The 27485-nt window shown below is 41.5% G+C and overlaps 2 protein-coding genes across 2 annotated transcripts; one reads left to right on the forward strand and one right to left on the reverse strand.

Moving 5' to 3' along the window:
* Window positions 1-1805: 1805 nt before the first annotated feature.
* Window positions 1806-10376, reverse strand: LOC307134090 (uncharacterized protein). The gene is made up of 5 exons (XM_079829572.1): window positions 10146-10376; window positions 7674-7717; window positions 7321-7590; window positions 3758-3796; window positions 1806-2954 (listed from the first exon to the last, which is right to left on the reverse strand). The coding sequence occupies exons 1-5, from the start codon at window positions 10163-10165 to the stop codon at window positions 2866-2868; spliced, it is 462 nt and encodes a 153-aa protein (XP_079685698.1). The 5' UTR covers window positions 10166-10376; the 3' UTR covers window positions 1806-2865.
* glmp (glycosylated lysosomal membrane protein) lies at window positions 10325-27414 on the forward strand. Its single transcript, XM_079829571.1, has 6 exons — window positions 10325-10609; window positions 11432-11704; window positions 13553-13747; window positions 14616-14834; window positions 24942-25207; window positions 26802-27414. The coding sequence occupies exons 1-6, from the start codon at window positions 10529-10531 to the stop codon at window positions 26971-26973; spliced, it is 1206 nt and encodes a 401-aa protein (XP_079685697.1). The 5' UTR covers window positions 10325-10528; the 3' UTR covers window positions 26974-27414.
* Window positions 27415-27485: the final 71 nt, after the last annotated feature.

A 27485-nucleotide genomic window follows, 5' to 3' on the forward strand; every position in this document is an offset into this window, starting at 1 on the left:
TAATATATATACATGTTGATACATTACTTGCCTTTTACTTTGAGAGATTAAAAACTATAGTCTGCTCATTTTGCTGTTCATCTATGAAGCAAACTGGTTGGGAAGAAAGGGGGCATTTTACCCCACCTTGGGGGGCGTTTTACCCCACCGCTGGGGCAAAACGCCCCCTTTGTACAAAAATATTTTCAGTCAAAATACTAATTAATTATGAAGGCTGTGCAATTTTAATATTTGGTGAATAACTCCTGCCATAGTCACTCAAAACCGGGATGGCAATTCAAGTCACATTTATGTTTTGTTTCACTGTAATGTCACATTTTCCTTAAGGGGGGCGTTTCCCCCACTCTACCCCTATGTATATTACTCTGTTCTCATATTACTTTGAGTTATTATGACTCTTGGGTAGCAACATTTCAAGAGTGTAGTTTAAAATAAGAGCAGATTCATGAATATAGACCATAGGGTTTAACAGCTGCAGACATTTTCATTTGGGTATGTTGTTTTCAGAAAATTCTCAAAAATAGAGGCGCAGGTTAAGAGGTCAAAACAATATGTGAAAAAGACGCACGTTAATTATAATTATTTTCCAGCAAGTGTTACATTGTCGCTGTGCAAAGAAAATATGCAGTGAACAAAAGAATTGGTACATAAAACATTTAAATATATAAATATTTAATATATAAATATCTCAGACATACAGCATTTTCACATTAATTCTTCACAGTTTTTAAAAAATACAATGCATGTAAAAAGTGCAACCTGTCTGAATCGAGAATCAAGGAAAGGCATCAAACATTGGGAATTGAATATTAAACAGTTTAGTCCACTTTTGGTCATAAAGCTCCTCTGGTCTGAGAACGTCTGTTTAGTTTATGTTGAGCTGATTTGAGGTCAGAATGCTTGGTTTTGTTTCACGAGATGAGAAAGCAGCATATAAAGTGTCAGAGTGCATTCTGGGAAGGCAGAGAGAGACATTAGACATGTAGTTTACAGCAGACGCGTGTCTGTGCTGTCCTGAGGGCGGAGAACAGTCTTTGGCACCTGCAGCTGATTTGTCTATAGATTCAGAGTCTGCGTCCCTCAAAGGCCCAATGGCTTCCCTCTTGAAATGTGTCCTGTGTTTGGTTTCCTACCCCATCATGTCCATAATGAGCCGTTAGTGTCTGGGTTGAGGCTTGCGGTAAATAATGGCGCAAACACCAGTAAATTGACCAGCGCAAACCTAATGTTGCTGCTGCGGCTGGTCGAGCTGATGTTTGGCCTTTGTTTCTGTTTGATATAATTGTAGATAAATCTATTAAAATACTGATATGTCTGATTCGCTCGTGTCTTTGGTCATTCACACTGTGTGATTGTCTCTCGCGTGAACAAGCACTGATTCGCCTATGATTTCGGGCATTTGTCTAGCCTGGCTCCGCCCTCCTGCGTACTTCCTTTTCCTTCAGTTCTCCGTCTGGGATTCTCTGGTTTTCTCCGGTCAAATTTAAACCGGTCCAATCAGCGAACAGAGGCTGAGAACCATGACGATGATGTCATGACAAGTGAGTTTTTAGGGTTTTTTAACCTTAAAACAACGATACAACAATGAATAGTAAGTTCTGTCGTATTATTCAATGCATGGGCGTCGGAACCATTGTGTGTGTGCGGGACAAGACCCGCCCACTTTTTATGATCAATGATATTGGACCCACTCACTTTAATCGTCTCTAATTCAGCACATGTCTGTTTACCCCTAATCGATAAACACTTATTATTAAACACATATTAGACGCTTTATTTCCACTTTTCTAATATTTTCTTAATTTGTATTGAAATTGACTCGAACCGCGGGTCGATTTGTGTCAAAACTAGATGCGGTGCATCTTACCCCTACACTACTGCCGCTCTCAATGATACGGCGATTTCCGTAATTTTGTCTTTCCGAACTATACGTTTAGCAAGTAAAGCGGTATATTTATACTTAATGTAATTGGCATCTACTCCAGTAAAACATTTCTGAGGACCCACCCACATTTATTTTGCTTCCGACGCCCATGATTCAATTACCTTTACAGTTTTTTGAAGTCATAATTTTGGTGTCGTGACAACACTATTCTATATAAAAGTATTTGCTGATATTCTCTTTTTTTGTTATGTTGGATTACAAATTTGTACCTTTTTACACTTTTAGTTTTACGTTTTGTCAAGGGCTTGTTTACATTTATACTTTTTTATAGTACACTACTGAAGGCCAACGGTGCAAGTTACTTTAAATGTTTTTAAGTAAAATTGTTGCAAATTGTGATAAATTAGTCGATATAAAAATAGTTGTTAGTGGCAGCCCTAGTCAAGACCAAACGTCAGCGATTGGTTATGGCAGATCCAATAGTTTTAAACTTCAACAGAGTTCCCGCCTTCAAGGAAGTGAACGCTTGTCAATGGAGCAAATGAACAAATGAAATGAAGAGAGTCTGGTGAGACCAGGCTAGCATTTGTCGCAGTTTCTGTCATTGAGTCAAAATCGTGCAGTGTGAACTTGGCGTTAGTAAATCACCTTGTGTGATTGATTTAAATAATCTCCTCCCATAAATACTGCGTCTGAAAGAGAAACTCCCACAAATAAATATGCAATAAGAAAGAGCTGATCTATATATATATTTTATCACTGCGTGTCTTTAGTGAATCCTGACTGTAGTTTTTAATGCCACGAGAGGGTTTGCGCTGGAGCAGCTGTTCGTAAATCTGGCAGATTTTATATAGTTTATGCTCTTTATCATGTACACAAATGCCCAAACGTGAACATATTTAAAGAGGTTTTTGACCAGCGCTCGCTCGACCTGTGAAGGATTGAGCCTCTGAACTGAACAGTTTGTGTGTTTTCTGATCTCAGTCCCTCAGGTGGAAGAGGATCCAGAGGCAGAATGTCAGCAGGATCAGGAGTGTGTTAGAGCGGCTCGTATCAGCAGCGCCTGGATCTGGAAAACAAACATCAATGCATGACTTCCTGCACATTCAACATTAACATTACATGATTATTTCCAATACTCGGAGTAAGCAAGAGCAAACCTCTTTACATGATTTGATTAGTTTTTTAGCCCCATTATTCACAAGCCACAATGCAAAAGATGAACTCATACAGTTATTGTGCACTGTGTACTTTGATTTGTTCACTTTGGTATCTGTAACGTTGTCATCATGAGCCGGCAAACACCACGGTTTACTACAGTAAACTTTAATAACAGCACTGCTTAAATCTCATCAGTCACATTATGAGGAAGCATGTAAATGTAGTCATTTTCATTCGACAAATAAAGAAATAACTTGAGTTTTACGAGTTCAGAAAGCGTATTTGAATGATATCAGTGATGGGGTTGTTGAGAATTTATTGTTAGATGACTATTTAAAAGAATAGTTAAAAGTTAAAATTAATAAGTTAACATTAATACTGACAGTTAATACAACACTAAGATTAACAGCTCATGTGTCAGATGCATATGTAGTTAAAAACACACTGTGTTATAATGATTTGTGAATTGCATTGAAACGGACTTCATTTCCCAAGATGCATTGAGCTATGGTGAAAGTCACGTGTAGTTTTGTTGATGTTCGGGAGATTGGCAAGGAGCCATCTTGTAAACGATTTGCTGAACAAGCATACGCTGTATTACTCTTGTTTTTCTTTTCTTTCATTAAAACGTCTAAATCGAAGCAACGTCTCGCTTCGTTATTCTTAGTTGCTAAGACGATAAATGCACAACAGGGTGTAATGTTTACTCACTGCTCCTGTCTGAGTCTGAGACGCCCTCTGGAGCACAGTCTGTGGAAACATTGAGAGAGTTCAGCGGATTATTAGAATGACTTTAATATAACTCAAAGAATACTTCACTCAAATGATGCATTCACCTTCATATTTAACACAAGAAACAAAACAGAACACAATGAGGAGGAGTAAACAAACAAAAAAAATCAGTTTTGGGTGAACTCTTAGGGTGAAAACCTTCATCCTCTCCTCAGGTTGACCCGAGATTAATTAGAAATATATATTTTTTTAAATTGAGTGATCATCGGAGTGGCCGGAGACGCCCAATGTGAGGTTTTTGAGCTTATTAGGGGCACAATACACCATTGTTATCGTTGGATTTCTTATTATTCTTCTTTTAAGCAGAATCTCTTCCACTATGGGAGTCTATGGCAGGCCATTGGACCGCTTACGGGAAAGTTATGACAAACATTAGTGCCAATTTTCCTGATAAAAAGACGACTTTTTCGAACTCCTCCTAGACGGTTTGTCAGATTTTCATGAAAACCGAATCTGATTATCAGACCATGCTGGCAAAAAGTTATTAAAAGCATTTTGATAATGACAAATTTGATGAAGAGCACATCAAATTGGAAACGAGGCTCTATCTCCACAGCGCTTTATCATATCCAGACCAAACTTCCACATCAGGTGACACTTTATAATAACTACACGCTATGAAGCATTAGTCAAGCATTAGTAAATAGTAAATTCATCATTTATAAAGCATTAATAGACATTAATAGGCAGTTTATAAATACAGCTATTAATGCGTTATTCTTGATTTATAAGCATTTCTATAATGTGTTTAATAATTGTATTTTCATACTTCATAAATTATATATTTAAAATTTCTAAATGAAGTATTTATAAACTGCCTATTAATGCTTTATAAATGATGAATTAACTATTTACTAATGCTTAACTAATGCTTCATAGCGTGTAGTTATTATAAAGTGTTACCGAGCCGGGTAACAATTCTTATAAAATCACGTTTTGATTTGTCGTTTAAATTGTGTTAAAATAGTCTTTAACGTCTTGCAAAGCATGTTTCATATACTAGTATATAACCGAAGCTATAAGTTGTGAAATCAAGTATATCTCCTTCTTAATGTTTTTTTAGTTAGCATACGGTCTAGCATAGCATACAGCTACACGATTAGCTTAGTTTATACACCACGGTTGCACTTACCCTACATTTTAAAAGCCCCGCTTTAATGTTTATACAATTTTTAAAAAATCCTGTTGTACTTATTTGTTGCACCTGTTCTGTATATTAGTAATGTACCTATAATGGATAAAAAACACTGTTATGATTTTGTATTGTATCATTACTTAGTTTATCAATTGAAATAATTTACAATATGTTAGGCATGTTATTGCTCCCATTTTGATCAGGCATTACCACATCGGGTCCTAAGCGGACACTATTTCACAGAAGGACACAAGTTCTCATGACACCGGCATGCCGACTCAAATACTATCCAATTTTACCATATCGGCCATTTTGGGTGTCAGCCATTTTGTATTTTGTAGTAAAATGCTTTATTTTATGAACGGCACGCATTAGCATATCGGTACAAATCTCGGTAAGGATCATCAGCACGATGCCCTGAAGGAGTCTTGGTAAAACCAAATGTTTACGTGCTTCTAACTTTGGATTTGTCTGACTTACTTTCATGGGAGTCATCTCCTTTAATTCTTGAATCCTTGCCGAGTCCAACAACACCAAACATGCTAGGTTTCGCATTATGGTTTGTGCAACGTTGTGATTTAGCGTTTAAACAACTTTTGCGAATATCTTTGAAACCGTTAGTCCAATCGAGACGAAACCACCGTAGGATAATCTGAATCATAGCAGTTAGACTAAAAGCCAATGGCCAAATGTCAAAATTTTGATAGTAAGTGGCAAAAAAATGCAACGTCTGGTGTGGGTCATTTTTCATGTGCTCATAAATACAAATGTCTATAACTCCTAAACGAAATGAGATATTTTCACCAAATTTGACACACTTATGTATGTGCGCACTCTGAGGACACACACAAAAAGTAGTGTGACTGTGCCACTTGATGGCGATATAATTAAACAAAACATGAAATTGGCTCTATATAACTCAATGTATTTATGGGTTTTTGCTTAAAATGGTCTCCAAATGTCTTCACTCATGTTTGCAGTTGGTCTGATGCTGCTTCTTGTTTGCTTCTGTTGTGTTTGGCCTTGATAATTGTTATGAAAACTGCCTTTTAAAAAGTTTTATAACAGCTTTTCTTTGACCATTTTACACAGATAAACTGCCTTTATGGTGATTATGAGTGTCATAGAGTGAATGTACATGAGTGTATTTGGTATTTAAGTTGAACAAATGTGAAGAATGTGCTTACATAGTTATTAAATTAGTGATAAAAATGGTCAATAAAAAAAAAAAACTATCAAAATTAAATGATATGCAAGCTTTCGCGAGGAAAAAAATCATAACAATTTTATGGCTTTGAGGGGATGATGTGTTACAGTACAGGAGGAGAGGATGAACATTAAAGGGTTAGTTCACCCAAAAATGAAAATTCTGTCATTAATGACTGAGCCTCATGTGGTTGGACACCCGTCAGACCTCCGTTCATCTTCAGACACAAATGAAGATATTTTAGTGTAAATCTGATGCTCTGAAAGGCCTCCATTGGCTCAACTTTACACTCTCAAGACCCTTAAAAGACACTAAAGACTAAAGTTACAAAGTCCATCTCACTACAGCGGTTCTACAATAACTTTATGAAGACGAGAATAGTTTTTGTGCGCAAAAAAAACCCTAAATAACGACTTATATAGTGATGACGATTTCAAAACACGGCATCATGAAGCTTCGAAAAGTTATGAATCAGTGAGTCGATTCAGCGGTTCAGAGCGTTATGAATCAGTGAGTCGATTCAGCGGTTCAGAGCGTTATGAATCAGTGAGTCGATTCAGCGGTTTGGAGCGTTATGAATCAGTGAGTCGATTCAGCGGTTCATAGCGTTATGAATCAGTGAGTCGATTCAGCAGTTCAGAGCGTTATGAATCAGTGAGTCGATTCAGCGGTTCAGAGCGTTATGAATCAGTGAGTCGATTCAGCGGTTTGGATCGCCAAATTTCAGCAGTTTGACACGCGATCCGAATCATGATTCGACTCACTGATTCATAACGCTTCGAAGCTTCATGAGGCCGTGTTTTGAAATCGTCATCACTATGTAAGTCGTTATTTAGGGGTTTTTTGCGCACAAAAACTATTCTCGTAGCCGCTTCATAAAGTTATTTTAGAGCCACTGTAGTGAGATGGACTTTGTAACTTTAGTCTTTAGTGTCTTTTAAGGGTCTTGAGAGTGTAAAGTTGAGCCAATGGAGGCCTTTCAGAGCATCAGATTTACACTAAAATATCTTCATTTGTGTCTGAAGATGAACGGAGGTCTGACGGGTGTCCAACCACATGAGGCTCAGTCATTAATGACACAATTTACATTTTTGGGTGAACTAACCCTTTAAGCATTGGTTAGATGATGGTTGACCTTACCCGGCTGCACATCTGTTCTGTCGATCAGTACTTTAGGCACCGGCTCATCATGGGCATATATTTTCAACGAGTACCGAGTGTCCCTCTGGAAACATCCTGGCACTGAACAGCTTCCTCCATCACACAAACTGGAGACGGTGTGTATCTGATCATGAACCGTGTCTGAGCGCTGCTCCACTAGAACATGAACGCTCTGGTGCTTCTTCAGCTCAGGTTCTCCATCACAGGTCAGAGAACAGCGGAGACACGTCTGGGACAGAGGAGCACAACCTGAGGACATGAAGAGGGAATATTAGCATGTTTACTCAGTAAATAATACTGACAATAAAACACTGCACAGATCAAATACTCACTCGCACAATAAACGATGCATGGCAGCAAAATCAGCGGTTTGGCCCTGAGGTGAAGAGAAAAAGTTCAGTTTTCAGCATGTCTAGATAGTTTTTCAGTATAATAAGTGACATACACCAGTGTATTATATAAATGAGTTATGATTTATGTGTTCTGTTTCATACAGAAGACATTCGAGACCCTGTTTTTTAATTAATTAAAATCATATTAATCTGATTCAATATTAGCTTTAAAAGTGATTTAGTGTAACGTGAATATAATTCTACATTGATGTACATTCATGTACATTATTATTAATTATGCAAATCAATCATTTAAAGTGTATTTGACAAGTGGTAAACATATTTTAACTAGATCAGAGCTGAAATATATGGATTTAAAGCATGATTTTTTTTATTTGTCATGATTTAAGTTATACAATTATATTGTAACTCTGTGTAACTATGACAACTAGATTCATAAACACAATTTTGCAGGAAAATATTAGCCTGTAGAGCAAAAACATACGTCCAAGACTTACTACAAGTCAACAAAATGTCATCTATTCGTCAGTTTAAAAACTTCACCCAATTGATTGTGTTAAGAATTGCACATTATTGTGCTTAAGTGTTGTTTAAACATTGCATATTTACTTAAATATAGCAAATGAGGCATTATCTTGTGAATTATCATTACCAGAATCGAAATCTGAACATTGGTTCAAAATTCTGGTTTGTTTTTATTGACGTGTTAGAGTAAAATCTGAAAATACTGTCACCAGACAGAGAAAAATACATTTTCACCATGTTTTTATGAATAAAATGTTACACAAATCAGTGTGAATGATATATGAGCAATCCCCACACTAGAAACGTTCAGAATATGGATAAGAACCGGACTGTAAGTTTTGGTGTATGTACGTGCTGCGGAAGTGGAGAAACAACTCTTTAAAGATATGAATTGTAATTGAAATCTACAGGCGCAAACGTTAAAATAAGCACTTAAATTTGTATTTTGGATGTTTTGTTTCTTCTTCTCTGAAAGAATGTTAACACAATGTTAAAATGTCAAGTTATGGAAGCAAAATAGACCAAAATCTTAAAATTAACCAAAAAACAATGCATTAAAAAACAGTGTTTTGCCTTAAAAAGGGCTATTAAAACATATTTATTTAGTATTGTCCTTCTTTCCCCATGGAGCAACTCATAATGTAAGAAGTATTACATTATTATTGTAATAAAATGTTCATAATGTAATATTTCTCAAAACGTAATAAAAGCTTTTTTTTATTGTATTACATTTTATTTTTTACATATTTTTATTTACATTTTATTTTATTACAAACAAATGTATTATATTATAGTACATTTTAAAAAATCTGAATCCAGTCTTAAACTACCTGTGAAATGCAACAGATTTAAATATTCATGCAATTGTTATTATTAATAATAATAAACAAAGCATTGGTATTCCTTTACAGTACATTTTCAAAATCTAAATCCAGTCTTAACCTGCCTACAAAACCCACCAGATTATTGATACTACTAACCCTAACTAGTAGTAGTAGTAGTAGTTTAAAGGTGCAAAAGTTCTGATTTTATTTATTTATCTGGATTTTTTAAATGTACTGTAAAGGAATACCAATGCTTTATCTTAAATAAACATATAATAATTATAATAATACCATGAATATTTAAATATTGCATTTCACAGGTAGTTTAAGACTGGATTTAGATTTTTTTTTAAATGTACTGTAAGGGAATACTAATATTTTTATATTCTAATAGCGATTACAATAATGAAAATGCAATAATGAGTTTAGTGTAATAATTTTCTCATAATGTTAAAATTGTTATTACATTATGAGCTGAAGATTTTATTACAATCTGAGAAAATTATTACATTATGAACATATAATTATAATGTAATGCTTATTACATTATGTGCAGTTATTAGATTATGACAGTGTAAAAAAGCTGATAGACAAAATTATGCTTTCTAGTTTTCTACTTAATGAACCTCGGTTACTTAAACTTCCTCAGGTGATTTGTGTTTGTCTGTGCTCCTGAGTGTATCCCAAATATGAATTCATGGAATAGAAAAATGCCTTAAACTTAAAATGGCAGAAGAGAAAACCCCCTAGCTCCCATTTTTTCTGTAGGCTATTTATTTGTTTAGTTTATGATGTTCTTTTATTTCCTATTATTTATTTATTTGTCTTGTTTTATAATGCTTGTCCGTGTTCTGGCTACGAAATTGTCGATATTGCACCTGTCCGATTATTTTTTGTTAACTGTTCAATAAAGCTCTTGCATTAAAATAAAACTACATTACCCAGACTGCATTGCGCATGGCGTAGTACTTTCGAGAGTTGCGTGAAAGTTTTGTTGGTGAACTAATTTGTGTTTGACATGTCTAAACAGATATAAAACCTACTGACAACATAATAGACAAACCTACAACCGGGCTTTGGGCTGTATTTAAAACAAACTCACCGATTAAAGCGTGATGGCATGATGTTAGCAGCGGCTTCTCCGATTATAGCTTCATTCACTGGGTTTGATTCAGGGAAGTTGTTGGTGTTGTGTGTTAACGCAAACCGACGCTAGTATAGAGTACAGAAGACCTATTGCCACTGTCCTACAACTACAACTAACACTACAGAGGGAACCGCGAGCACAGATTGACGGCAGAATATGAATGAGCTGCTTCAGCTTCACGGCGATGAGTAACGTTACGTCATGACGTCACGCGGCGCAGCGCACTGATCTCAGGTCAGCCGAGCGGGTCACATGACTGACCTGAAATCATTACAACAACAGCAGCAGAAATGTCAGTTCTTCATTCCGCTTTTGTGTTCAGACTCAGAGTTTAAAACATGTCGACGTTTAAAGTGATTGTCATCTGTTCTGCGCTGTTTGCTTCTGCGCGTGGGTTTGGAGATAAATTCCGACGGAAGGTAAGAATAAATCACTCAGATTAAACTAAACAATTAAACAAACTTCACACCGGTGCAGCAAACATCCTCTAAAAGCTGCACACACATACATAATTCGGTTTTTAAATCCAGTCTTTGGTCGTGATGTTTATTATAGCTGATATAGTGTCCATTTTATGAATAATTATTCATTTATTCCTGTATATTTAGGCTCATCTCTTACAAAGGTGGTTATCAAGCTCCTCTTTGAAAGGTTGTATCAGAACTACCGTAGATAGTTTTTCAAGTTACATGAATCAGTGTATTATATAAATGAGTTATGATTTATGTGTGCTATTTCATACAGAAGACCCATAACCTGCTGTTGGAATGGGTTTTTATCATTTTAAATTAAAAGCATGTTAATCTGATTCAAGGTTAGCTGTACAAGTGATTTAGTGTGATGTGAATATAATTCTACATTTACTATATTGATGTAAATTATTAATAATTATGAAAATCATTCATTTGAAGTTTAATTGACAAGTGGTAAACATTATTTAACTAGATCAGAGCTGAAATATGTGGATTTCATGTGTATTTATTTTACATTTGTCATGATTTTAGTTGTACAATTATATTGTAACTGTGTAACTATGACAACTGTACATTTATAAACGCAATTTTGCAGGAAAATATTAGCATATAGAGTAAAAACACTTGCTACAAGTCAACAAAATGTTTAGATCTGATGAATGTACAGCAACAATATCCAACACGTACTCTAAAATGAATCTATCATCTCTACAGTTATGATATAAAGGGTGTGTGTGATCATCCTAATGTGACCTCTGGTGACCTCAGGTGTCTCTGGAGCTGAACCCGGGTCTGAAACCTCCCGCATCACTTCCTCCTGGGGTCGCCCTGGTCCATGCGCGAGGACTGGGACTCAACGACACGCTTCACTTCCTGCTGTGTAATCATGGCGCTCCAGCGCTGCTGCTGGTCCACACTAACAGCACAGAGTCTGAAGTGAAGGTGGACTGGCCTCTGTTCATCAACAGCAGTTCCCCGGGCAGCCTGAGGGTGGCGCCGGAGAGCAGCGTCCAGTACAGCTCTGCCCTCGTGTTCACCAGGGTGAGTCTGGATTATCCGGCTAATCTAAAGGTCGGGTAGGCAGTTTTCAGAGTGGCTAGCTCCAAAACCACGCCCACAAAGACACCGCACGCCAGTTTTCAAGTCAATCGGACTGACCGTTGCATAGCTATAGCCATTTTCGTGTTGTTATAGCGCCACCAAGTGGCCAGTCACCACGTCCTTTTTCATGTGACCACAGACCGAGCTCATACATAGTTGTACTAAGTTTGATGAAATTACCTCATTCCGTTCAAGAGTGAAAGCCATTTTAGTAAAAGTGGCCACGCCCACCTCAAGAGATCTGAAGTCCTGTCGCGGACGTGAATATTGTAATTTTATAATTTTTTGATAGCTATTGACATTGAAAAATCGTGTGGTATGCAACCCTTTGCGCACATGAAAAACGTGATGGTGAATTCGAATGAAATCGGCCACCAGGGGGCGCCTTCATGTTATTCATGTGCGCAAAGGGTTGTATACCACACGATTTTTCGCACACACCAACAACATTCATATCATATAGTGCTGCGTTCACACCAAACGCGAATAGAGCGTCAGGAGCGAGTGATTTCAATGTTAAGTCAATGGAAAGGCGTGTTGGCGCGCGTCTGGAGGTCCTGTGGCGCGATAGACGCGATTCCGCCTCATTCACGCGTCCAGTTTGCGCAAGTGATTTTATTTTGTGCTTTTTGCGCATTCACGCATTTGAAGCGATTTCGGCCGATTTCTCTCATGAATCGTCATTTGTTGTCTGCCAAATCGTTTTGACTGAGGGCAAAGAGAAGTTTCATAACTTAAAATTTTAGGATATTTAAATACACATGCAGTGAAGATAAGGCGTTGCCTGGACCACATTTGTGTGGCTATTAATGTTTAATATATATTTTTAATGAAAATGAAAAGAGGCAGAGGTGTTTTATGACATATTTCTCCTGGAGCGCTTGAACGCGCATCTATTTCACTTCAAATGCTCAATTTATACACACATCCAGTTCACTGTGGGAATGGATTCAAAATGTTCAAGCGTCCAACTAGATGCGATTTGACTCTATTCGCGTTTGGTGTGAACACAGCATAACAGGCCTCTAGTTATGTAGTTGTTTCGTTCCTATCGGCCTGTGTTAAACTCGTCTTCATTGGCTGTGTTTTTCGAGATATGCAAACATCCTCATATACGATCGCGGACCCTTGGACAAAGACATCGCATGCTAACGGACTAACGGACACCAGTCCGTTTCAAGACAATCGGACTAACGGTGAAGAAGTTATAGCCATTTTCGTGTTGTTTTTCATTTTATAGCGCCACCAAGTGGCCAGTCGCCGCGTCCTTTTTCATCTGACCACAGACCGAGCTCAACATAGTCGTACCAAGTTTGGAGAAATTATCTCATCCTGTTCAAGAGCGGAAACCGTTTTAGTAAAAATGGCCACGCCCACCTCGGAAGTCTTGGCGTCACGAGCGTGAATCGAAATTTCAACTTTTTTTGTGGACTATTGACAAATAGACGAACTATCGATGAGTTGAGCTTTTCAAAAAACCTAAAATACCAGAAAATTTCGACATTTGAGCCGACAAACGGTTTAGGAGTTATGCGCCATTACGTAATTTTGAGCACTGTAGCGCCACCATCAGGCCGATTGGGCCGATATTTGGTGTCGTTGTAGACAGGGTGGGTACTACCATCCCTCAAAGTTTCAAGTCTCTACGACTTACGCTTTGGTCTGAGCGCTCATTTTTAGGGTAGAATGCTGCTTCTTGGAAATACGTTAAGAGTTTGAGAGCCACGAGATTGAACCGCTAATGAGAAATGAAGGTAAGAATTGAACACTGATGTGTGTTTCTCTCAGTTGTGGGAGTACGATGACGTCAACAACACCGCCGACCCACAGCAGACGGCAGAGTCCAGTTTCTACCCTCCCTACGAGCTCCAGAACTTCATCTGGTCGGATCAGAACGCCACCGCTAACCAGACGGATCACATGATCACGCTGTGCGGCGAAGCGAAGACGGAGAGTTTCCTCAACGGCTCCCTCTGTCTGAAAGTGAGCAGAACTGCTGCAAACACACCACCAGTGTTGGGGAAAGTTACTTTGAAAAGTAATGCATTACAATATTGCGTTACTCCCTTAAAAAGTAACTAATTGAGTTACTTTTTAAGAAAAGTAATGTGGTACGTTACTTTTGCGTTAATTTTTCTCACCTGGGCTGGGCTTGTTTTTTTGTTTTGTTTTTTATAACAAAAAAGTTATATTTTTGTAAAAGACCTCTTCATACCAAAATGTAAATAATAATAAGCTCAGGCTGAGGTAAAGATGCAGATTCCCTCATGAACACTAGAGGGCGCAGCTCTGGATAATGGAGAAGAGGACGCAGGAGAAGAAAGATTTACCAATAACAACTAAAAATCTAGTCATTTTCATCATCAAAGGTCAGCAGCAAGACATTGGTAAATTAAATATAAAGGTAGATTATGCATAAAAATAGTTGTTTTATTTAACATTTAATTATTGGAGGTTTGCATAGTATTCTGATTTTGCATTTGACTGATTTTATTCATTTTGAGGAGAACAGAATCTTTATTGTGCGAGTGAGAGAAATAAATGCTCACATTTAGTCTAGAACTACAATAACCATCATGTTCACACACACACACACACACACACACACACACACATGTCTCTGCACTTATTTTTCTCCACATGGGGGCAGGAGAGCTGTCAGTCAAACTAATGTGAAAAAGTAACTCAGATATTTTGTTGTAAATTTGAAAAGTAATGCGTTACTTTACTGGTTACTTGAAAAAAGTATTATTACGTAACTCAAGTCACTTGTAATGTGTTTCCCTCAACACTTTACACGCCTGACGCACAGGATGAATGTAGAGATGAGTGATGTGTGTATTCTCATCAGTTCTCAGTGTTCGAGTCGGCGGGTCGAGATCAGCCGTGGCCGAGTCTCCTCCATAACGCAAACTCCTCTCAGCTGAACATCTGGCTGGACGGAGTCACGCCCAGAGGGAACTGCTCCAGATTCGTCATGGAGTTTCAGTCGGTCGGCGACTCGGGATTCCAGGGAAGAGTTGATGTCCGCAGCTCCATAGATGATGAATACACGCCATCTATCTTCAAGGTACAAACCATAGATAGACATAATAAAGGCTAGATGTCTTATGGCGGAGTCTCTAACATCATCAATGGCGGCCATCTTGTCACAGGCCAGCTTTCTGGCGGCCATCTTGTCACAGGCCAGCTTTCTGGCGGCCATCTTGTACCTGATGTAAGGCGAGTGATCTGAACACAAATACTCTCATCTCGCTGAAATCTGGACGGATTTACAAATGGTTTGGTTTCTTACAAACGTTATTAACGTGGCTATAATTCTGGATGCTTGAACAAATAATTATTCATAAGTATGCAGTGTCATAACTACATCTCTGACGTTTATAACAAACCAAACAGTTTGAAAATCGGTAGAAAATTGAGCAAGTTATGGTTATTTAAAAAGTACATGCACCATTAAAACACAATGAGTGAGCGAGCTGAGTGTGACAAGATGGCCGCCAGGTGCGGACGTCGATCTCCATTGGCCAGCAGAGCGGACGAGACATCTAGCCTTTATTATGTATATCTATAGTACAAACATCTTCTCAAAGTATTAAACCACACTGTATCACATGAGGCAGGACTGATAGCTCAGACTCTGTTATCCAGTGAAAGTCTTTTAATGTAATCGTCCAAGCGTTCAACGTTCTGCGGTCAAATCTGACCGGGTTGATCAAGTATAACTGATATTGTTAGTGATATTTCATCTGGACTGAAGCAGCTTTGCTTGATTATCATCTTCCTGAGTATCAAATATGATCGTCAGGTTTATTAGTTCATCTGTCAATCATCATTACATAAACTACAGATCATAAAACTAAGCATTTAAATATCATCTTACTAAGATATATTATTGGCAGATATTGATATTTATATGCATTTTATGTAAGTATAAAGATGATTGATTGATTTACATTACAAGCATCATAATTTCATATAAGTTGAGCTGTTTTTTCTCCATATTCTCACTATATCAGACTATATGGGCCATAAACGCCTGCAGCATCAAATATGATACAAAACACATGCAAACTTATTTGTTTTTGGTTCGATAAACTGTTTCCATTTTATAAAAATCTGTTATTTCATATGTCAAGCTCATGAAACGGAAGTTAAACTAGTCTTTTCTTCTCTATTGTGCCGTTTTTCTGAGTGAATCGCTTCACAAACAAGAACAAATGTAGGGCGGGGCTTGATTTTGTCTGTGGGGAATTGATTGGATGGTTGTGGTTTGCTATTGGAGGATCTCATGTGAGTGACAGGTGGCCCCGCCCTCATCATCAGAGAAGAGATGAAGTTATTCTGATTCAAGATTTTTAAAGGTGCAGTGTGTAAGTTTAGTGGCATCTAGTGGTGAGGTTGTGAATTGTATCCGCTCACCCTCCCTTTCGGAGAACATAGAGAAGCTACGGTGGCCCACACAGGACAAAGATGTCGTCTGAGAGAGGAGAGAGTAGCTAGCGCTCTGTAGAGAAGTTTGTCCATTTAGGGCAGGGGTGTCCAAAGTCCGGCCCGCGGGCCAAATGCGGCCCAGGGATGAATTTCAAACGGCCCGCAGCGCGTCTATTAAAGTGTATTATATGTGGCCCGCCACGGATCATTTACAAATCATGCAGTTTCACGATGTCGCCGCAAGGTGGCAGTACTAGACTTTAGGCCAGGGAAACAGCGCCCAAAGCGGAACGAAACAGCGCTACTGCTTGTGCTCTGCGCAACTCGCGAGCTCTGACTCTGAACAAATGTGTTTACCTGTTGAGTGTCTCGATCACATGACCACTAAACAGCCTTCCGAAGCCCGTGAGAAGTGTTCGAGTTCAGCACTGAGGTCTCCGGGACTGAATCTCTCTGTGATTTGATTTAATTTAAATCCAGTTAAACAGCGCTGACTTAATCAACAACACTAACGTGCAAATCAGCTGAGCCGATTCAAAATCATTTTCAAACAACAATTTGCATTTCGAATGTATCATGGATTTACTGTGGTAACACCTGTAACTGTGGTAATTTGTCAGAAATGTAGGTTAATATCTATTTAATTTGTAATGCAGACATGTATTAAATGAGTAATAAAGGCCAAATTGCAGACTATTTTTTTGTCATAAACTTGTAGTTTTGTGCTTTTGTATTTATATGTCTACAGACTAAATACCATTCTATATATATATATATATATGTATATATATGTATGTATTACTTTTTGCCTTGTGTGCACTGCAAAAAATGCTGTCATTTAGTATTTTTGTCCTGTTTCTAGTTTAAATATATCTAAAAATTCTTAAATCAAGATGTTACGAGAAGTTAAATGACATTATATATTTTTTCTTGTTTTCTGGAAAATAAAATTTAATTGAAGTGAGTTTTTGTTTAAAACAAGCAAATATATCTGCCAATGGGGTAAGAAAAATAATGTTTCTGTTTGGAATCTTTAAGGAAGATTTTGGAAGATTATTTTTCTAATCCATTGGCAGATAATTTAGTTTGTTTCAAGCAAAAACTCAATTCATTTTTATTTTTCCCCCCAGGAATCAAGAAAAAATATGTAATTTTCCTTAGTAAAAGCATCTTGATTTAAGAACTTTTTGATATTTGGACTGGAAAAAAGACAGAAATACCAAGTCAGAAAAGCATGTTTTGTAGTGTGGTTTTACCTGTGGTGATCTAAATAGAGCAATTATTAAATGTAAATAAGAATAGAGCTCTAACTCCGTAATAATATTAAAATTTCACCCATTAAAACTTTTTGGTTGATGAAAGTTTTACAGATATTGTTATATATCTATATATATATATATATATATATATAATAGAAAAGGGACCGGCCCCCGGGTATGTCCACAACATCGAATCCGGCCCCCTTTAAAAAAAGTTTGGACACCCCTGGTTTAGGGCTACCGTAGTAACATGGCGGCACAAAATGGCGGCTTCACTGTACCCGCGGTGTGTGTAGATAGAAACGGCTCATTCTAAGGTCATAAACACATAACGGCTCATTATGTAAGGTCTGAAAACATAGTTATGTATTTATATTGCATTTCTGTCAATAGGTCCTCATAAATATTACACACCGCACCTTTAAATGACTGAGGATAACACACTGCAGACAGTCGTTCTATTATTTCATATGTCAGGCTCATGAAACGGAAGTTAAACTAGTCTTTTCTTCTCTATTGTGCCGTTTTTCTGAGTGAATCGCTTCACAAACAAGAACAAATGTAGGGCGGGGCTTGATTTTGTCTGTTGGGAATTGATTGGATGGTTGTGGTTTGCTATTGGAGGATCTCATGTGAGTGACAGGTGGCCCCGCCCTCATCATCAGAGAAGAGATGTCACTTATTCTGATTAAAGAAAGGTGCAATCTTCATTTCACTAACTCCAAACTAGCCAAGATTTACCCGAATGTTAGCCAGGACCACACCCCTAAATGCATTGAAGCAACTGCCATGTGATTGGTTGATTAGATATTTGCATTAATGAGAAATTGAACAGGTGTTCCTAATAATCCTTTAGGTGAGTGTATAATGCATTTCTGTCAATAGATCCTCATAAATATTACACACTGCACCTTTAAGACAATGATGTGCACCCATAGATGATGTATAATTCTGTGATTTGGTGGTGTTTGCCATGTGTCTCAGGTGTTTGAGTGGGTCTCTTCTCCGCTGAACTCCAGTGGTGTGTGTGTGTGTGTGTGTGTGTGTGTGTGTGTGTGTGTGTGTGTGTGTGTGTGTGTGTGTGTGTGTGTCTCAGGTGTTTGAGTGGGTCTCTTCTCCGCTGAACTCCAGTGGTGTGTGTGTGTGTGTGTGTGTGTGTGTGTGTGTGTGTCTCAGGTGTTTGAGTGGGTCTCTTCTCCGCTGAACTCCAGTGGTGTGTGTGTGTGTGTGTGTGTGTGTCTCAGGTGTCCGAGTGGGTCTCTTCTCCGCTGAACTCCAGTGGTGTGTGTGTGTGTGTGTGTGTGTGTGTGTGTGTGTGTCTCAGGTGTTTGAGTGGGTCTCTTCTCCGCTGAACTCCAGTGGTGTGTGTGTGTGTGTGTGTGTGTGTGTGTGTGTGTGTCTCAGGTGTTTGAGTGGGTCTCTTCTCCGCTGAACTCCAGTGGTGTGTGTGTGTGTGTGTGTGTGTGTGTGTCTCAGGTGTCCGAGTGGGTCTCTTCTCCGCTGAACTCCAGTGGTGTGTGTGTGTGTGTGTGTGTGTGTGTGTGTGTGTGTGTGTGTGTGTCTCAGGTGTTTGAGTGGGTCTCTTCTCCGCTGAACTCCAGTGGTGTGTGTGTGTGTGTGTGTGTGTGTGTGTGTGTGTGTGTCTCAGGTGTCCGAGTGGGTCTCTTCTCCGCTGAACTCCAGTGGTGTGTGTGTGTGTGTGTCTCAGGTGTCCGAGTGGGTCTCTTCTCCGCTGAACTCCAGTGGTGTGTGTGTGTGTGTGTGTGTCTCAGGTGTCCGAGTGGGTCTCGTCTCCGCTGAACTCCAGTGGTGTGTGTGTGTGTGTGTGTGTGTGTCTCAGGTGTTTGAGTGGGTCTCTTCTCCGCTGAACTCCAGTGGTGTGTGTGTGTGTGTGTCTCAGGTGTTTGAGTGGGTCTCGTCTCCGCTGAACTCCAGTGGTGTGTGTGTGTGTGTGTCTCAGGTGTCCGAGTGGGTCTCTTCTCCGCTGAACTCCAGTGGTGTGTGTGTGTGTGTGTGTGTCTCAGGTGTCCGAGTGGGTCTCTTCTCCGCTGAACTCCAGTGGTGTGTGTGTGTGTGTGTCTCAGGTGTCCGAGTGGGTCTCTTCTCCGCTGAACTCCAGTGGTGTGTGTGTGTGTGTGTGTCTCAGGTGTCCGAGTGGGTCTCTTCTCCGCTGAACTCCAGTGGTGTGTGTGTGTGTGTGTGTCTCAGGTGTCCGACTGGGTCTCGTCTCCGCTGAACTCCAGTGGTGTGTGTGTGTGTGTGTGTCTCAGGTGTCCGAGTGGGTCTCGTCTCCGCTGAACTCCAGTGGTGTGTGTGTGTGTGTCTCAGGTGTCCGAGTGGGTCTCGTCTCCGCTGAACTCCAGTGGTGTGTGTGTGTGTGTGTCTCAGGTGTTTGAGTGGGTCTCTTCTCCGCTGAACTCCAGTGGTGTGTGTGTGTGTGTGTGTGTGTGTGTGTGTGTGTGTGTCTCAGGTGTCCGAGTGGGTCTCTTCTCCGCTGAACTCCAGTGGTGTGTGTGTGTGTGTGTGTGTCTCAGGTGTCCGAGTGGGTCTCGTCTCCGCTGAACTCCAGTGGTGTGTGTGTGTGTGTGTCTCAGGTGTCCGAGTGGGTCTCTTCTCCGCTGAACTCCAGTGGTGTGTGTGTGTGTGTCTCAGGTGTTTGAGTGGGTCTCGTCTCCACTGAACTCCAGTGGTGTGTGTGTGTGTGTGTGTGTGTGTGTCTCAGGTGTTTGAGTGGGTCTCGTCTCCACTGAACTCCAGTGGTGTGTGTGTGTGTGTGTGTGTGTCTCAGGTGTTTGAGTGGGTCTCGTCTCCGCTGAACTCCAGTGGTGTGTGTGTGTGTGTGTCTCAGGTGTTTGAGTGGGTCTCGTCTCCACTGAACTCCAGTGGTGTGTGTGTGTGTGTGTGTGTGTGTGTGTCTCAGGTGTCCGAGTGGGTCTCGTCTCCACTGAACTCCAGTGGTGTGTGTGTGTGTGTGTGTGTGTGTCTCAGGTGTCCGAGTGGGTCTCGTCTCCACTGAACTCCAGTGGTGTGTGTGTGTGTGTGTGTGTCTCAGGTGTCCGAGTGGGTCTCTTCTCCGCTGAACTCCAGTGGTGTGTGTGTGTGTGTGTGTCTCAGGTGTCCGAGTGGGTCTCGTCTCCGCTGAACTCCAGTGGTGTGTGTGTGTGTGTGTGTCTCAGGTGTCCGAGTGGGTCTCGTCGCCGCTGAACTCCAGTGGTGTGTGTGTGTGTGTGTGTGTGTGTCTCAGGTGTCCGAGTGGGTCTCTTCTCCGCTGAACTCCAGTGGTGTGTGTGTGTGTGTGTGTGTGTGTCTCAGGTGTCCGAGTGGGTCTCGTCTCCACTGAACTCCAGTGGTGTGTGTGTGTGTGTGTGTGTGTCTCAGGTGTCCGAGTGGGTCTCTTCTCCGCTGAACTCCAGTGGTGTGTGTGTGTGTGTGTGTGTGTGTGTGTGTGTCTCAGGTGTCCGAGTGGGTCTCTTCTCCGCTTAACTCCAGTGGTGTGTGTGTGTGTGTGTGTGTGTGTGTGTGTGTCTCAGGTGTCCGAGTGGGTCTCTTCTCCGCTGAACTCCAGTGGTGTGTGTGTGTGTGTGTGTGTGTGTGTGTGTCTCAGGTGTTTGAGTGGGTCTCGTCTCCGCTGAACTCCAGTGGTGTGTGTGTGTGTGTGTGTGTGTGTCTCAGGTGTCCGAGTGGGTCTCGTCTCCACTGAACTTCAGTGGTGTGTGTGTGTGTGTGTGTGTGTCTCAGGTGTCCGAGTGGGTCTCGTCGCCGCTGAACTCCAGTGGTGTGTGTGTGTGTGTGTGTGTGTGTCTCAGGTGTCCGAGTGGGTCTCTTCTCCGCTGAACTCCAGTGGTGTGTGTGTGTGTGTGTGTGTCTCAGGTGTTTGAGTGGGTCTCGTCTCCGCTGAACTCCAGTGGTGTGTGTGTGTGTGTGTCTCAGGTGTCCGAGTGGGTCTCGTCTCCGCTGAACTCCAGTGGTGTGTGTGTGTGTGTGTCTCAGGTGTCCGAGTGGGTCTCGTCTCCGCTGAACTCCAGTGGTGTGTGTGTGTCTCAGGTGTTTGAGTGGGTCTCGTCGCCGCTGAACTCCAGTGGTGTGTGTGTGTGTGTGTGTGTCTCAGGTGTCCGAGTGGGTCTCGTCTCCACTGAACTCCAGTGGTGTGTGTGTGTGTGTCTCAGGTGTTTGAGTGGGTCTCTTCTCCGCTGAACTCCAGTGGTGTGTGTGTGTGTGTCTCAGGTGTTTGAGTGGGTCTCTTCTCCGCTGAACTCCAGTGGTGTGTGTGTGTGTGTCTCAGGTGTTTGAGTGGGTCTCTTCTCCGCTGAACTCCAGTGGTGTGTGTGTGTGTGTGTGTCTCAGGTGTCCGAGTGGGTCTCGTCTCCGCTGAACTCCAGTGGTGTGTGTGTGTGTGTGTGTGTGTGTGTGTGTGTGTGTGTGTGTGTGTGTCTCAGGTGTCCGAGTGGGTCTCGTCTCCGCTGAACTCCAGTGGTGTGTGTGTGTGTGTGTGTGTGTCTCAGGTGTCCGAGTGGGTCTCGTCTCCACTGAACTCCAGTGGTGTGTGTGTGTGTGTGTCTCAGGTGTCCGAGTGGGTCTCTTCTCCGCTGAACTCCAGTGGTGTGTGTGTGTGTGTGTGTGTGTCTCAGGTGTCCGAGTGGGTCTCTTCTCCGCTGAACTCCAGTGGTGTGTGTGTGTGTGTGTGTCTCAGGTGTCCGAGTGGGTCTCGTCTCCGCTGAACTCCAGTGGTGTGTGTGTGTGTGTGTCTCAGGTGTCCGAGTGGGTCTCGTCTCCACTGAACTCCAGTGGTGTGTGTGTGTGTGTGTCTCAGGTGTCCGAGTGGGTCTCGTCTCCGCTGAACTCCAGTGGTGTGTGTGTGTGTGTGTGTGTGTGTGTCTCAGGTGTCCGAGTGGGTCTCTTCTCCGCTGAACTCCAGTGGTGTGTGTGTGTGTGTGTCTCAGGTGTCCGAGTGGGTCTCGTCTCCGCTGAACTCCAGTGGTGTGTGTGTGTGTGTGTCTCAGGTGTCCGAGTGGGTCTCTTCTCCGCTGAACTCCAGTGGTGTGTGTGTGTGTGTGTGTGTGTGTGTCTCAGGTGTCCGAGTGGGTCTCTTCTCCGCTGAACTCCAGTGGTGTGTGTGTGTGTGTGTGTGTGTGTGTGTGTGTGTGTGTGTCTCAGGTGTTTGAGTGGGTCTCTTCTCCGCTGAACTCCAGTGGTGTGTGTGTGTGTGTGTGTCTCAGGTGTCCGAGTGGGTCTCGTCGCCGCTGAACTCCAGTGGTGTGTGTGTGTGTGTGTGTCTCAGGTGTTTGAGTGGGTCTCTTCTCCGCTGAACTCCAGTGGTGTGTGTGTGTGTGTCTCAGGTGTCCGAGTGGGTCTCGTCTCCGCTGAACTCCAGTGGTGTGTGTGTGTGTGTGTGTGTGTGTGTCTCAGGTGTTTGAGTGGGTCTCTTCTCCGCTGAACTCCAGTGGTGTGTGTGTGTGTGTGTGTCTCAGGTGTCCGAGTGGGTCTCTTCTCCGCTGAACTCCAGTGGTGTGTGTGTGTGTGTGTCTCAGGTGTCCGAGTGGGTCTCGTCTCCGCTGAACTCCAGTGGTGTGTGTGTGTGTGTCTCAGGTGTCCGAGTGGGTCTCTTCTCCGCTGAACTCCAGTGGTGTGTGTGTGTGTGTGTGTGTGTCTCAGGTGTCCGAGTGGGTCTCGTCTCCGCTGAACTCCAGTGGTGTGTGTGTGTGTCTCAGGTGTCCGAGTGGGTCTCTTCTCCGCTGAACTCCAGTGGTGTGTGTGTGTGTGTGTGTGTGTCTCAGGTGTCCGAGTGGGTCTCGTCTCCGCTGAACTCCAGTGGTGTGTGTGTGTGTCTCAGGTGTCCGAGTGGGTCTCTTCTCCGCTGAACTCCAGTGGTGTGTGTGTGTGTGTGTCTCAGGTGTCCGAGTGGGTCTCGTCTCCGCTGAACTCCAGTGGTGTGTGTGTGTGTGTCTCAGGTGTCCGAGTGGGTCTCTTCTCCGCTGAACTCCAGTGGTGTGTGTGTGTGTGTGTCTCAGGTGTCCGAGTGGGTCTCGTCTCCGCTGAACTCCAGTGGTGTGTGTGTGTGTGTCTCAGGTGTCCGAGTGGGTCTCTTCTCCGCTGAACTCCAGTGGTGTGTGTGTGTGTGTGTGTGTGTCTCAGGTGTCCGAGTGGGTCTCGTCTCCGCTGAACTCCAGTGGTGTGTGTGTGTGTCTCAGGTGTCCGAGTGGGTCTCTTCTCCGCTGAACTCCAGTGGTGTGTGTGTGTGTGTGTGTGTGTCTCAGGTGTCCGAGTGGGTCTCGTCTCCGCTGAACTCCAGTGGTGTGTGTGTGTGTGTGTGTGTCTCAGGTGTCCGAGTGGGTCTCGTCTCCGCTGAACTCCAGTGGTGTGTGTGTGTGTGTGTGTGTCTCAGGTGTCCGAGTGGGTCTCGTCTCCGCTGAACTCCAGTGGTGTGTGTGTGTGTGTGTCTCAGGTGTCCGAGTGGGTCTCTTCTCCGCTGAACTCCAGTGGTGTGTGTGTGTGTGTGTGTGTGTGTGTGTCTCAGGTGTCCGAGTGGGTCTCTTCTCCGCTGAACTCCAGTGGTGTGTGTGTGTGTGTGTGTCTCAGGTGTCCGAGTGGGTCTCTTCTCCGCTGAACTCCAGTGGTGTGTGTGTGTGTGTGTCTCAGGTGTCCGAGTGGGTCTCTTCTCCGCTGAACTCCAGTGGTGTGTGTGTGTGTGTGTGTGTGTGTCTCAGGTGTCCGAGTGGGTCTCTTCTCCGCTGAACTCCAGTGGTGTGTGTGTGTGTGTGTCTCAGGTGTCCGAGTGGGTCTCTTCTCCGCTGAACTCCAGTGGTGTGTGTGTGTGTGTGTGTGTGTGTCTCAGGTGTCCGAGTGGGTCTCTTCTCCGCTGAACTCCAGTGGTGTGTGTGTGTGTGTGTCTCAGGTGTCCGAGTGGGTCTCTTCTCCGCTGAACTCCAGTGGTGTGTGTGTGTGTGTGTGTGTGTGTCTCAGGTGTCCGAGTGGGTCTCTTCTCCGCTGAACTCCAGTGGTGTGTGTGTGTGTGTGTCTCAGGTGTCCGAGTGGGTCTCTTCTCCGCTGAACTCCAGTGGTGTGTGTGTGTGTGTGTGTGTGTGTCTCAGGTGTCCGAGTGGGTCTCTTCTCCGCTGAACTCCAGTGGTGTGTGTGTGTGTGTGTGTGTGTGTGTCTCAGGTGTCCGAGTGGGTCTCTTCTCCGCTGAACTCCAGTGGTGTGTGTGTGTGTGTGTGTGTGTGTCTCAGGTGTCCGAGTGGGTCTCGTCTCCGCTGAACTCCAGTGGTGTGTGTGTGTGTGTGTGTGTGTCTCAGGTGTCCGAGTGGGTCTCGTCTCCGCTGAACTCCAGTGGTGTGTGTGTGTGTGTGTGTGTGTCTCAGGTGTCCGAGTGGGTCTCGTCTCCGCTGAACTCCAGTGGTGTGTGTGTGTGTGTGTGTGTGTCTCAGGTGTCCGAGTGGGTCTCGTCTCCGCTGAACTCCAGTGGTGTGTGTGTGTGTGTGTCTCAGGTGTCCGAGTGGGTCTCGTCTCCGCTGAACTCCAGTGGTGTGTGGGGCTTCTCCCAGTGGAAGCCTGTGGCGTACCGGAAGCCCTCGCCCGTCTTCGAGGATGCCACGCCCTGCAGACACTCTCCTCTGGTGCCCGTGAGCCGCAGCCCTGCGTCCACTCTGGTCAGGGCCTTCTTCAGGGAGCATCCTCAGATCACCGGCCTCAACATCAGCTTCGGGGTCGATCAAGACCCGGCCTTTTACAGCGACACCAGATACATCAGCTGGTGAGAGCTCACATTCACAGGACTGACACATTAAGGCCCGGTTTCACAGACAGGGCTTAGACTAAGCCAGGATTAGGCCTTAGTTCAATTAGGACATTTAAGTAACTTTTATAAACGTGCCCAAGAAAAAAACATTGCTGGTGTGCATCTTGAGACAAAACAATGCCACTGACATATTTTAAGATTTGTCAGTGCAAGATTCTTTCAGTTAAAACAGCTCAAACATGCATTTTAGTCTAGGATTAGCTTAAGCAGTGTCTGTGAAACCGGGGGTAAATGTGCTGCTTTTAATCATTCACCTTTCTGTTAGGAAATAATAACATGCTAAAGAAATATTAAATTGATATTTTATTGATTGCATTTGTCTTTGGTTATACTAATATTTTTAATTGTTTTTTTAAAAGTATTAAATAAATATAAAACAATTTTATTAAGCGTAATTTTCAATTGATTCTACATTTACTTTTTTACTCATACTTAATAATAAAATATTAAAAAATATAAAATAATATGAATTATAATAATATATAGTATATAATATAATCATATAAAATAAATAATAATATTTAAATTGTAAATACTATTATAATATAATTGTATGTATGTAATTTTCTATTGTTATTTTCATTTGGTTTATAATAAAACCATGCTCCCCATACTTGCTGATTAGTATAAATGATAAAATATTAAAACAATATTTCAGGTTTGCTTTTAAATATTTTAATTGAGAATATGAAAAAATACTACATATTAAATTATTTTATTGATTGTAATTGTCTTTGATTAAAATACTTTTAATTGCTTTTGAATATTTGAATTGAAAATATTAAAAATACTATGTGTTAAATAAATATTAAATTAAATTATTAATTATAATTTTCTATTGTTTCATCATATACTTTTTTCTCATACGAGTCGATTTGTATCTTTTAGGAATAAAAAAAGATTTAAAATATACACAATTTTAAAATATTTGAATACATAATACATAAAATACTATATAATAATGAATTTACAATTAATATAATTATAATTTTCTATTGTTATTTATTTTGGTTTATAATAAACTTTTCTCCCCATATTTGCTGATTAATATCTGTTAGTAAATTATAAAACAATATTTCAAGTTTGCTTTCGAATATTTGTATTGAAAATATAAAAAATACTACATATTAAATTATTTTATTAATTGTAATTTTTCTATTGGTTCTGGGGGTTTTTTACTCATACTTGGGAAATATTAAAAATGTTTTTGAATATTTTGAAATATTTGATGATATAAAAATACTACAAATGAAATATTGAAATAGTTCTTTTATTGATGATCTTATCGTGTGAGTGATCTCAGACTGTAGTTTTGCAGCTGTGATCAACTATAAAGCTCATATTTTTACTACATTAATTTTAGTAAATGTGTTCAGTTTAAAGAACACGCCCCCTGTCAGTCAAACAGATAGCCCCGCCCCCAAACTCACATGATTGGTTGAGTCAGCTGTCAAACAAACAGATCAGTGTCTGAACGTCAAACAGACTCTGAACGTCACAGCCTCATATTAAACAGTGTTAGTGTGACCTCTGACCTCTGTCTCCTCAGGACTGTGTTAATGGGCATGGGCGATCCTCCGGCCGACTCCTTCTCCGCGTTAATCATCATCATCATCGCCGTTGGACTTGGCACTCCTCTGGCCATCATCATTGTGGGCGGAGTCTTTGTTTGTGTCCGCAAGAGGATGGCACGATCCTCGGGCTACGAGCCAATCAACTGAGACCTCACAGTACGCACACACGAGGTCACTGACCCCTGATTGGACGATTACAGCAATGATGACACGCATGTGCCTGAACCTTTGCACAAACTCTGACTGGATGAAAATATGTTGTCTTATGATTTAGACATGTTACATATTGATTTTTTTTACACCTTTATACTTCAAACTGATTGGCCAGTAGATCACAGAACAAATCGATTTAGTTTTTACAGCATCATTTTGTTTTAGACATCATAATGCTCGCATAATCAGTTATTTGACCAATTTTAATCGTGAATGATATGCAGATGTTTTGAGAAATGACCTCAGGGATTGTGACTTTGATATTTTTAGGGATCTCTTCTGGTTTTTTGTGGATTTGTACCGCATTTAAACACTCTGACATCATTCTGTTTCTGCCACCGCCTGTGACTAATAAAGATGTAAATATGAATTCATAAACGTCTCACTGTGGATCTGATGCTCACACACCTGTCAATCAAACATAATTTATTCATAAACCATCTCTA

This window comes from Gobio gobio (genome assembly GCF_949357685.1).
Source record: "Gobio gobio genome assembly, chromosome: 11".
Lineage (NCBI taxonomy): Eukaryota > Metazoa > Chordata > Actinopteri > Cypriniformes > Gobionidae > Gobio > Gobio gobio.

Bases quoted from the DNA above. Each gene is read 5' to 3' on its own strand.
- LOC307134090 (XM_079829572.1), bottom strand. From the start codon at position 10,165: ATGCCATCACGCTTTAATCG. The intron at 3,797-7,320 runs GTAAGGTCAACC...ATGTTTCCACAG, and splicing joins CAGAACAGATGTGCAGCCGG to ACTGTGCTCCAGAGGGCGTC. The intron at 2,955-3,757 runs GTGAGTAAACAT...TTTGTTTTCCAG, and splicing joins CTCAGACTCAGACAGGAGCA to ATCCAGGCGCTGCTGATACG.
- glmp (XM_079829571.1), top strand. From the start codon at position 10,529: ATGTCGACGTTTAAAGTGATTGTCATCTGTTCTGCGCTGTTTGCTTCT. The intron at 10,610-11,431 runs GTAAGAATAAAT...TGGTGACCTCAG, and splicing joins GAGATAAATTCCGACGGAAG to GTGTCTCTGGAGCTGAACCC. The intron at 25,208-26,801 runs GTGAGAGCTCAC...CTGTCTCCTCAG, and splicing joins GACACCAGATACATCAGCTG to GACTGTGTTAATGGGCATGG.